The sequence below is a fragment of the Rhopilema esculentum genome, chromosome 5, assembly GCF_057945365.1.
Source record: "Rhopilema esculentum isolate cy_ngs chromosome 5, ASM5794536v1, whole genome shotgun sequence".
Classification (NCBI taxonomy): Eukaryota; Metazoa; Cnidaria; class Scyphozoa; order Rhizostomeae; family Rhizostomatidae; genus Rhopilema; species Rhopilema esculentum.
This window is the reverse complement of record NC_142819.1, coordinates 175,656-186,288: the sequence shown is the minus strand read 5'-3', so window position 1 is coordinate 186,288 and position 10,633 is coordinate 175,656. Positions and strand designations below refer to the sequence as shown.

The window sequence follows — 10,633 nt, the reverse complement described above, 5'->3', positions numbered from 1 at the left end:
AGTGGACAGAAACCTACTTTATCATTTTCTAAGTGACTGTGCCTAGTAATGCCTTAAATGTGCTCTTAGTTTTAGATTGGTTGCTATGTCTTTACCATAAAAGACATGCATAAAACTGAATATTGGAATTTGATCGAAGAAATCGGTCATTGTCCAAGTTGATCAACGAGCAACTGCTTTTGAGGACATTGATCGAGAAACCTGATCCAGAATAACTTGGTGCCAGCACAAATTGACAGAGTTTCGTTTTTTCTATGGCCTAAACGTGGTAAACAAGGTCTGTTTGTAACCTAAAACTTTCGCAGAAACATAACAAAAAGAGAGAGATCACCTGTTGAAAGAAAAAAAGAGCTGCCAGGAAAATTTTTGAGGATATGAGAAATAAAGAACGGGCAGATTTGTTATTTAAAAGTATCATCAAGAAAACTTCAAAGTTTGATTGTAACGGTAATCCATCCCTACTTTAAAAGAGAAAATCTAGGCCCAATTATAAATTTTAATAAAACTCGTTTTGATCGGCCCTGTTTCAAAGTTTTCCAAATCTAGAGGCTTTTTGTTAAAACCCTTTTATCCTAGCTGTTCAAAAATGTTTAATTTTATTTTTAGCTGATGGTTTTTCTGTTTGTATTTCAATGATAATGTTTTTTGATAAACCGTGCTCAATTTATTTTTCTCCCCAATCCTTTTTTGGTTGGGTTTGGTTTATTTTTGGTCTTTTTCAGCTGAACAGAAAACTTGTCCTGGTCAAAACCGTCTCTCCTCCTCTGCGGTCCTTCTCAACTTATAATTGACTATATTATCCTAACGCCACTATCCTTGCAAGTTTTGCCGTTTTACCATACAAAAAGGCATTCATTCCAGTTGTTACCAAGCAACTCTGTTTTGCTTGTTATAAAGGTACTCGTTTTGTTTATAAGTCCTAAATAAAATAACGCGGCTGGATTTCAGCGTAATCCTGTATAATACAAAGCAAGATAAAGCAAAATAAATTTGCTTCAGTGAGCTTTCATGAATAGAATACTGCAGTATGTAATATGAACAACGCTTTATGCTTACTATCATTGGCGTTGCTAAATCGAGGATATCTGTAATGGCGACAAAATTGTTGACAGAAGTGGGCTTGTTTTCTTACACATAAACGGAGATCCCACTCTTAGATCTCTAAAGGTAAGTGCTCTAAATCAATCAAATAGGTTGGGACCTTGCGCACATGCTCATACAACTGCACTAAACAAACGACATATGTAGTTGCCTCTTTAAACATTTTCTTGTAAAAAGGGGAACATTGAGACCTCTCGATATACAAAAAGCTCAAACTTTCTTGATCATTACTTAGGATGCTCAGAGTCAGAGCGTTAGAATCTAAAAATATAGAAGCATATATAGAATAGAACTGACAAAACGTTAAATTTGAATAATAATTTGAAAACCATGAATAGCCATATTAAAGAAACAAAATGAAGAAACCGCAAAACCCTCATGACTTGGCGGGAATAAAGCGGAGGGACATATTTTCTGCAAAGCCAAGGAAACGGAAATAGATGAAACAGAATTTTGGTATAAAATAACCTGAAATAAGGTTTGTGTGCTAGCAGTAATTGTAAATTTATTGTTTTGGCTGTGTATAATTGTTTATTGTGCATTGTTAAATTGTATTTATGATTGAAGATAGAGATGAATGAAATGAAAAAACAGCAGCGACTGATGCTTAAACGTTATTCGCAAATTGTTGTAGGGATTCCTTCAAATGGAAACAATCAATCTATCATCAAAAAAGCCATTGAACATTTAATTATCAAGAATTAAATTGTTAATAATTGCAGCGCACATTATATAGGGAAGATCTGTAGCATATGTTTATATTATACAATATAATACGTGAACGTTTTCTTGTTTTCAAAGAAATTGTCATGTCGATCAATGCCAATCATTACCATGCTGCAATACCGTTACATTATCATATGGTTAAATGATCACGGTTGTTAAAATATTTTAGTTAAGTTCCTTTTTTCCGTTTATTCTTTGCCATAACTTGGTAGAATATCAGCCTTCTAACAATTTCTTTCTAGCCCCATATCTCTCCATTTTCCTACTTTCGAATTCCTTTCAAACTCGCTTTTCAATCGTCCTCCATTCTAAAAGATTCGTCGTTAAAAAGTGTTGTCGTTAAGTAGCTCTTATCCTGTCAGTGCACACTTTTCTATCTCTTTCTAAACTAGGCACCTTCTTATTGTTTACCGAATCCCATACATACGTGTCAACAACGCTGTAGAAAATTCCTGTATTTCTCCTCTTGTTACAGTAAGTGGGTTTTTTTGTTAAAAGGACAAAACTTTTCAGAATTCACTTGTTTCTCCTGCAAGAAGCCTCTACAACCAATTTTTATTCCCAGGACACAGAAACGGTACAGTTTGTGATTGTCAATCAGTTTCAATGCATGTTTTGAAAAAAGGTTATATATGATAAGTTAAGAATTTGCTGTTCGTTAAGAGTTGGTAACTTTTCAAAGTCACATTTTTCACAGGACAATTGTTGTAGCCCTGCGTATGCAAGAAAACTGCTGCCGAAATCTTTCAGGGAAGAGTATCGAAACGAAAAAAGTTTAGAATCACGCCAAGGTATTCGTAAATAGCTATTGACATTTCTTCTAAATGGGAATTTATGCTTTGTCAAGTGTCGCTAGCTCTGGACTGGCCTTAGCTTTTTGTTTCAAATGTTTCAAGCTTCTAGCCGATCATCGTCGTGGCTTTTAGGACCCTCAATTTATTAGATATACGTAAGAAAACATCCAATCTGAGCTTTTCAAGTTTACTTCTCGTTTAATGGAACTACCAGTGCAATGAATATAGATTTTGTGTTTTTGCTGCGCTATTATTCAAAATGGAAATGCAATCAATCAGCGATAAGAGACTATCTGGAAAATTTAACTGCTCAAAGTGACCATTACAATCAAAGTTAATGCGATTCGGGTCACTTGTCCCAAGAGCACGAGCAAACTAAGCCAAACTTCTTATTTTTTGTTTTATAAAACTCTGCTTAATTGAGATTGATGATCCAACTCGCTATTTGCGGATGCCTTTCTATTTTTCGCCGAACACAAATATTTTTTTTTTGCCTTTAAAGTAATCGAATGAGCCTTAAACAACTCAAAACATAAAAACCTTCTTTAAAAGAGGATAGTTGACAGTAAAAGAGCACAGACCTTCAGGAGGTTGTTAAAAATCTTTAAACCAACTTTATTTTCAAAATGATACTTCAGCTGACATCCTGTTTTTGATAAGTTTATATATCTTAATTGCTAAAAAAATCGGGATTTAAAGTTTATCTTAGTGGCTCTGTCAAGTTTGAAGTCGAAAAAAACATGTAAAACTGTTAGATGTAATTTGGGGTATTCATGGTGTGAATATTTGAAGGGCGAAATGGTGAAGAAGGAGTGTTACGGGAATTTGACACAGAGAAATTATTTCAGGACAATAACCTCCTAAATGATTGAAAACACCGTTAGCCAAAAAACTGATGAATTAATTTGCGTGCGCCAAAGATAAACTCTCCTGTTGGGGATGTTTTCAGATTTATTTTGGTCAACTTCTGATAAAGTTATTGTAGATTCATTGAAAATGAAGTTTTTGATCTAGATATTTTCTAGATAAAGATTTGCAATAACAGTTACAGAAATCTAACCGCATTGAAAGTACATTTCTTTAGAGCAGAATCATAAAACCGTAGACCAGCTCCAATAGATTTCATTTCGTAGTAGGAATCGGCTTTTATATATCAACAAAGCTTCCTTGTCGACAAAACAAGCACTCTTTTACAAAGCAATTAAGCGGAAAGACAATAGTTGCACTGGACAACCAAACAACTCTTAGAGCAGGTTTTCCTTTCATACCAAATTCCATGATGAAATTTTAATGATAAGCCAAGGCTTGCTTTTGTTTAAGCACGCCAGATTGCTTGCTTAGTACTATGGTTTACAAACAGATTTTAGAGTATCATTTTATTGTTTACTTTTTTCTAGATACATTAGAAAGAGTTTTTTTGTAAAAGAGTTATTTCAAAAATGTTGTTTTGTACTTTGTCTAAATCGTCTTTTATCGACTTCAGCTTTAGAAATGCTTCCTCAGCCCTGCATGATCAAAAAGGCAATGATACCATTATTTCAATCTGCTTTTCACGTCACAATAATATGCCCGGTCATTCTAAAATTTTCTAAAAAACCACCCAAATAGGTAGAAATTTTTGAAACAGTTTACCCAAACATCCAGAACTTCTAATGAAAGGTACCCCAAAAATGTCATGACCCCATACAGCTTGATCTCTGAAGTCACCTCTCGAATCGCAGTTATAAAATGCAGCTGGCTTTGCTATAGGATTGTCGTACTCGATATCATTGCCTGTCTTCTAACACATCAATAACCTGTTTAAGTATTTCTTCTTCTGTGCACAAAATTACTATTGTAATTAATTCAATACATAATCATTTAGAAACTTTTCTGAACCTTCCCTTACAGTTTCTACATATCTTCTATCATAGTTCCTGAGTTCTATGAGTTCTCCAAAAATTCACATAGTTCCAAAAGAATAGAACATTTTCCTTCAAGCAAAATTGAAAAATGTTCGAGACAGCAAATTTTCCAAGCAAATCTGCAATAAAATTATTACCTCAAAGGGGGGAGGGGGTTATATTTCAGACAAAAGTAAATGAATTTCAGCTGGTCGCAAAATTGTCGGTACTTTTCACTCGGAGTGGGGCCTTTTTGTCCCTTTTCTGGATGTTTTTTCCGTTTCTGTTTTGATATGAGGGTTTATATAGAAAAATCCTTTGCTTTCTTGATACTTTTCTAGTAAAATATTCACTTTTTTTAACAATGCCAAGTCTCAATATTGTAGAACTTTCGAGAAAAAATTAAGAATAATTTCTGACTAATTTGAGCAAAATGTTTGATGCTAATTCATGCAGATTTTTCTCATAGAGGAATGGAATAGGTTTGAAGCTTTTGAATGCTGTCTATTATTTTTAGGCATTTGCTAACCACTTTGAGAGAAGTTGCTCACAAATCAATCTGGGTTCACCTCGGCTCAAATGACAATAAAAAAGTTTTAATCATGAACATGCCTAGAAAATGAAATGTTGGGTGAAATGTTGGATGGAGTGGTCAAACGCATCCAACATTGCATCCAACATTGCATCCAACATTGAAAAACAGAATTTGTTTTTGACCGTGATCAAACGTCATCCAACATCGGTTTGCAAATGTTGGGTGACCCAACATGGGTGGTCAAACGCATCCAACATTTCATCCAACATTGGTTTTCTGCATGTTGGATGAAATGTTGGATGCGTTTGACCGGGGCTTAACTCTGTAACCATCCAGGCATTTGTATAATTGTTATCTTCTTGACTTCATCATTTCAATTTTCAAAACATGCTCATTATAAAATTGCATTATTACCCCCTAGAAATGTCGTCATCAATCATCAAAACCTAGTCTTTTCTAATAAAACTAATAAAAATACACATTAATAAAATTGATGAAATTTCAGTCAATATATATATGACGATAAGCCCCTTAATATATACATTTTTGTTTGTGATGAATGTTTGCCTAAAAATATCTCAAGACTAAAATACTGATGACGTAATCATTTACGATTCCCTACACTATTTAAAAAAATTTTAAAAGACTAATGCACTTCGTATGTTTAAAATAGCTAAAATTAAATGAGAAATTCGAGGCTATTTGGTTTTTTGAAGGATGTTTCACCTAATAATATCGTGAAATAACCACACCAAGGACGTCATCATTTATTAGCCCCCTGGAAAGTTACAAAAATGTTTCAAGATCTAAATGTACTCGTTATATGCTAAATAATCAAAATTACTTGAAAGATTTAAGGTTAGGCCCTTGGTTAGATTGTTGTAATAATTTCCCTGTCTAAGCTATTGATGACTGCCATCGCGTTTGATTAAGCAAATATTGTCACATAAAGACGTCATAGCTTATTTCAAATAGATTTACAAAATGGGGCGTGTTCCTAAATTCTTTAGGGGTTGGTCTGCAAAAATTTCACAGGGGTCAACCCTTGGCCCCTTGTGTCAGACCACGACTTTGCCCCTCCAAACTCTCCTCTTTGGCTATTTCACTGACAGCACACCTTGTACCTATCTCATGGAAATTCACATTAACAGTCAAATCAATTCATGCAAGGTTGTTTTCACATCATGCCCATATCCTCTTGAATGTCACATCAAAAGTCACATCAGAAGTCACATAAGAAGTCAAATCAAAAGTCACATCAATTGTCAAACCGAATGCTGTTAACTGCTGGACAGGCCCTTAGGTTTGCCTACTGAGAAATTTTGTTGGGGTTCAAGAATTTGTCAACAGACTGGCTTTTGCTTTGTCAGGCATGCAACAATTTGTTCTTTCAACCTATAACGAGATGTCAACGCATTTTCAACTTCTACCTGTAAGAAGACGAAGTATATCGACATGTTACTTCAGTTCGTAAGATCTGACAATTGAGAAATGTTTTCAAAAATATATATGAATAGATAAATTGTGTGACTGTGTGCTCAAAAACGTGGTTGCCTCTGTTTGACCTTTGAGATAAAAATAAGCTATACAGAAGCAATACAGCTTTTTGCCTGATTTCTAAAAAAATTCTGAAATATTTGTCTTCTTGCTACTTTTGAAAATGTACACATCAATGAAGAATAATAACATAAAAGAATGTTTAGAACAACCAAAATTGAATCACTATTTGTGGAGGAGCATTCTTTATAGACAGATAAATACTTAAAGAGCGAATGTAGATTTTTCTCTGCCTGCGTTAGCTACAATATTGCAAAATAGCGAAAAGATTTTTTTCAAACAAAAGACTACGGGTAGTTGCATTGTTTTGCAAGGCCAATGAAACTGCAATCTGCTATATCTTTCTTATAAAGATCGACAATATAAACAGAGCAGCAAACTGTGCATTATGATAAAAACTAAATAACTTGGTAAACTGAATTACAGCTAAGAACAACACAGCTAACAATTTCAAGAATTATGTTTGATCGAGGCAAGGTCATCTGGAAATTTTTCCGATGAGATTAATTTATAATCATTTACGAAACGTAGTTAATACCTGCTGAAATAGAGCGGAAAACAAAAGAATTTATATAGCCACCGGCAAAACATTTGCATCACTCATGTTATTGGGAAAACGAGCGAGACTCTTGCTTTGAGTTGAACGTATGAATAACTCGGTGTTGTCGACTCTTAGACAGGAAGAAACTGCTGTAGAAATGAAGGTAACTTCAGATATCTGAAGTTGTCAATCCTGAAGTTTAAGCATAAGAGGAGTGACAAAGACAAGAAGACATAGCAGTTGTCATGGAAGATGCGTTTATTAAATCCAAATTATGGTATTGTTGCTATGAAAACAAGCCGTAATCAAACAGTGTTGTTGTGCTGTTGAATGTAGACTGCGCCAGAAACTTCTTTCATTGACATAAAAGTTATCGTGTTTGCAGATACAGTTACATTTAACCCTAATGACTACATTGTGAGTGCAAGATCCAATCAAATGCATTTTAGAGTTTTCTGCTATTTGTCTTGAAGCCAGAAATAATCTACAAATTCATGCAAGTGTAAAGAATCAACCAGTTTCTGAAGAGGAGTACCATACACATTGGAAAAAGAAGTTGGAAAAAATTGGAAAATGTTTTTAGTAATTACTTCACTACTTTTAGTAATTACTTAGGTAACCATTCCTTTAATGAGCTATAGATTATTATTGTTCTGGTATGGCAAAGTACAGTAATAAAGCATTAAACTTTGAATCCAGCATATAATTTTTATTCTAGGGTAACGGAAAAGTCATCAGAAAAAGGATTCTTCTGTAGATATAGTCGAAAAGAAAGAGAAAGTCATTTATAGCAAGAAAGGATGAATGATTGCAACAAATACACGTTGATTCCTGCCAGTGATCGCAAATGGCAATATTTCGTTGGTGCCAGTGCAGCAATTTACTTTGGGGGATTAATAGTTGTGCTTATCGGAAGGCTTCTTTATACTATTGTAAAAAAAAGCACACGAAGAAGCCGAAGTATATCATCATTTAATACACAGTCATCAAATACTGTTGCCAAGAAGATCAAAGCGACGGATGAACAGGATGCAAGCTGGTATGTCGCACTTAAAGAGGGTGCAGGCGCATTGGTCTCGGCACAGACGTTGCAAGGACGAATTCTGGTAAGACTTCCCTTCTATTTTCCTGTTTGTTCAAAGGAGTGAATTTTTAGTTTATATCAATGTAAGCGAACCATCGGAAGGAGCATTCGACAGGAATTAATTTGCCACTATAGAAGATCAGTCTCTGGCAGATAGATTGAAAAGTTGATTAGTTGAAGGGTGATAAAAAATTTGAAGAATTTATCCAGCCTTACACAGGCAATGCACTACAAGATTAAAGAAAGCATTATTTTGAAGAAACACCAATACAAATGTTTCCTTTTAATTTGTTAGAAAACTTCTTTTCGAAAGTTGTTTTATCATTATTCTCTTCAGGGATGCATCAAATTGGATCCTTTTAATTGGATGATGGGTGGACAGGGTTTTTATTGGATGATAGGTTTTCAATTCAGAATGGCAGCTTTCAGGAATTTTTTCATTTATTTTTCAGGTGGTTTTAGCATTCATATCAAGCTTGTCGGCATGTGCTCTTTACATAACCGAGTCTTCGTTGTGAGTTAATTTGTTGATATTATAAGTCTATGTAAATGAAAACCTGCCTGTTGAAGGCTTTGATTTAAAGAATCGATTTCTAGCATTCACACATTTAGGGTCTGCTATCCACAAGGATCTGCTTATTGATTCAAAATTTAGCTGTCTTGATGTGTCAATGCTTTGATACAATGATATTTTCTGTTTTGTGATGATTTTAACACACCAGTCTTGACTGATAACGACGTCTTGACTGTTTAGGGTTATCTTTTAGAAAAATGATTCCGTGATGTTTGGAAATTGGATAAAAAGAGCTCAGAAACTGGCATCTAGACAGTGTTTCTTGTTCATAATCTTTAACCAAATAACGCTTGCTACAGTGATCTGTGATTCGGTTTTTAAAATGAGTTAGCCTTTATTTTGCCTATAATTAACCTATTATCTTTTTAGCCCTGTTGAACACTGCCTAGATGTGAATGACCAAATACTGTGGCGATTTGAGATTTGCCTTAATGTGTTTTTCATCTTCCACTTTGCTATTCGAGTAAGTCACTCAGCGTTAATCTGTTGTGTTACGCTTAAACCATATTTAGCTGATACTGCTGTTGTCTCTTACTTTCTATTTCGCATTCTTAGAGTGTTACTGTCAATTGTAGCGATACATTCAATGTGTACTTATGTTTGTATTAGGTTTTGCTGCGAATTTTTTCTATGTCTCCATATTTTAATTTCTTGTTCTAGTTCCTTTCAGCCAATGACAAAGTTGTATTTTGGGTCCTGGATATGACATCCTATGTAGACTACTTGACAATTCCACCAGTTTTTGTTGCCTTGGCAACAAACCGAAATTGGATTGGTATGGATAACTATCCTTTATAACTGTATGTAAAAATTGCTTAGCTTCAATCGTGTATCTGAAGGTCCATTTCAATTAGATAAATTTGTGTTCAGAATGATTGGTATTTATTTGGGATTTCCTAATCATTCCAGAGCTGTCGTCAAATTGGGTTTCAGTAAATTGCGCAAGGATCCAAAGGCTTTTTGATGTAACAATTGATATACTTTATCCAGAAGACATATAACGATGTACTTTTATTTAACACGGAACATTTTTAATCAGAAATGTTTGCAGCTCAATGTGCCTTTTAAAGTCTTAACTTCATTTTTAAAATTTTTCCAAAGGGCTTCGTTTTCTCAGAGCATTAGAGCTGATAAAGTTGGCTGAGATTTTGCAGTTTCTAAATGTGCTCAATACAGGGTGAGAAGATAGCATATCAATCTATACTTTCGGAAGTCCGTTTAAGTATTTCAATGGAAGAAAAATTAAAATAGCTCTTCTAGTATTTCGTGTCATAAAATATTTTGTTTAATGAAACGATAAATGGCCAGAAATTTATTAATACATTATAATGTTTCATCGATATTTTTCAGGATTATCTATAATAGCCAAAGTACTGCAGAGAGCTATAATACTGCAGACATAACACTGCAGCTAACAGCCATAATACTACAGAGAGTAGAATCACAATAAGAGCAGAACCAAATTTTGCATAAAAATTAGGCCAAAATGAGCCTAAAATTCAACCCGAAAGTCCCACGATATTTCTTTTATGTACTCACCTTATCAATTTCTCAAGATTTTGACTTAAGGTTACATGATTTGTGCGGTTGCACATTGTAATGGCAAATGATATGTATTAAGCATGTCATATTCAAATTGATTCTACCAATTTCAATTTTTAGCTCAAGTGTAGAAATGGCAAGAATTTTTGGCAACTTCTTCGCATTGTGGCTTTCTTCTGCAGGATTTGTTCACCTGGTAATTTGATGCTTCCAGTCAAATTATAACTATAGTTTGTCTTGTAAAATTCTAACTGTAGTTTTCAAAATTAGAAGAATAAAGCATTTTGTCGATAAAA

General features: G+C 34.2%; 1 protein-coding gene across 8 annotated transcripts in view; it reads left to right on the top strand.

Annotated features, from left to right (window-relative positions):
* Positions 1 to 800: 800 nt before the first annotated feature.
* Positions 801 to 10,633, top strand: part of LOC135689764 (calcium-activated potassium channel subunit alpha-1) — a 35,164-nt gene continuing 25,331 nt past the window's right edge. The window contains exons 1-8 of one of the 8 annotated variants that reach the window (XM_065207100.2): positions 801 to 1,167; positions 2,525 to 2,579; positions 7,858 to 8,243; positions 8,674 to 8,735; positions 9,165 to 9,258; positions 9,456 to 9,570; positions 9,897 to 9,972; positions 10,458 to 10,533. In XM_065207100.2, coding sequence (XP_065063172.2) covers positions 7,938 to 8,243; positions 8,674 to 8,735; positions 9,165 to 9,258; positions 9,456 to 9,570; positions 9,897 to 9,972; positions 10,458 to 10,533 — 729 coding nt within the window. In that variant the 5' untranslated portion in view covers positions 801 to 1,167; positions 2,525 to 2,579; positions 7,858 to 7,937. Of the gene's footprint in view, positions 1,168 to 1,200; positions 1,580 to 2,524; positions 2,619 to 7,169; positions 7,753 to 7,855; positions 8,244 to 8,673; positions 8,736 to 9,164; positions 9,259 to 9,455; positions 9,571 to 9,896; positions 9,973 to 10,457; positions 10,534 to 10,633 lie in introns of those variants that run through there. The other 7 variants (XM_065207101.2, XM_089116231.1, XM_065207103.2 and 4 more) reach the window with 7 other exon arrangements.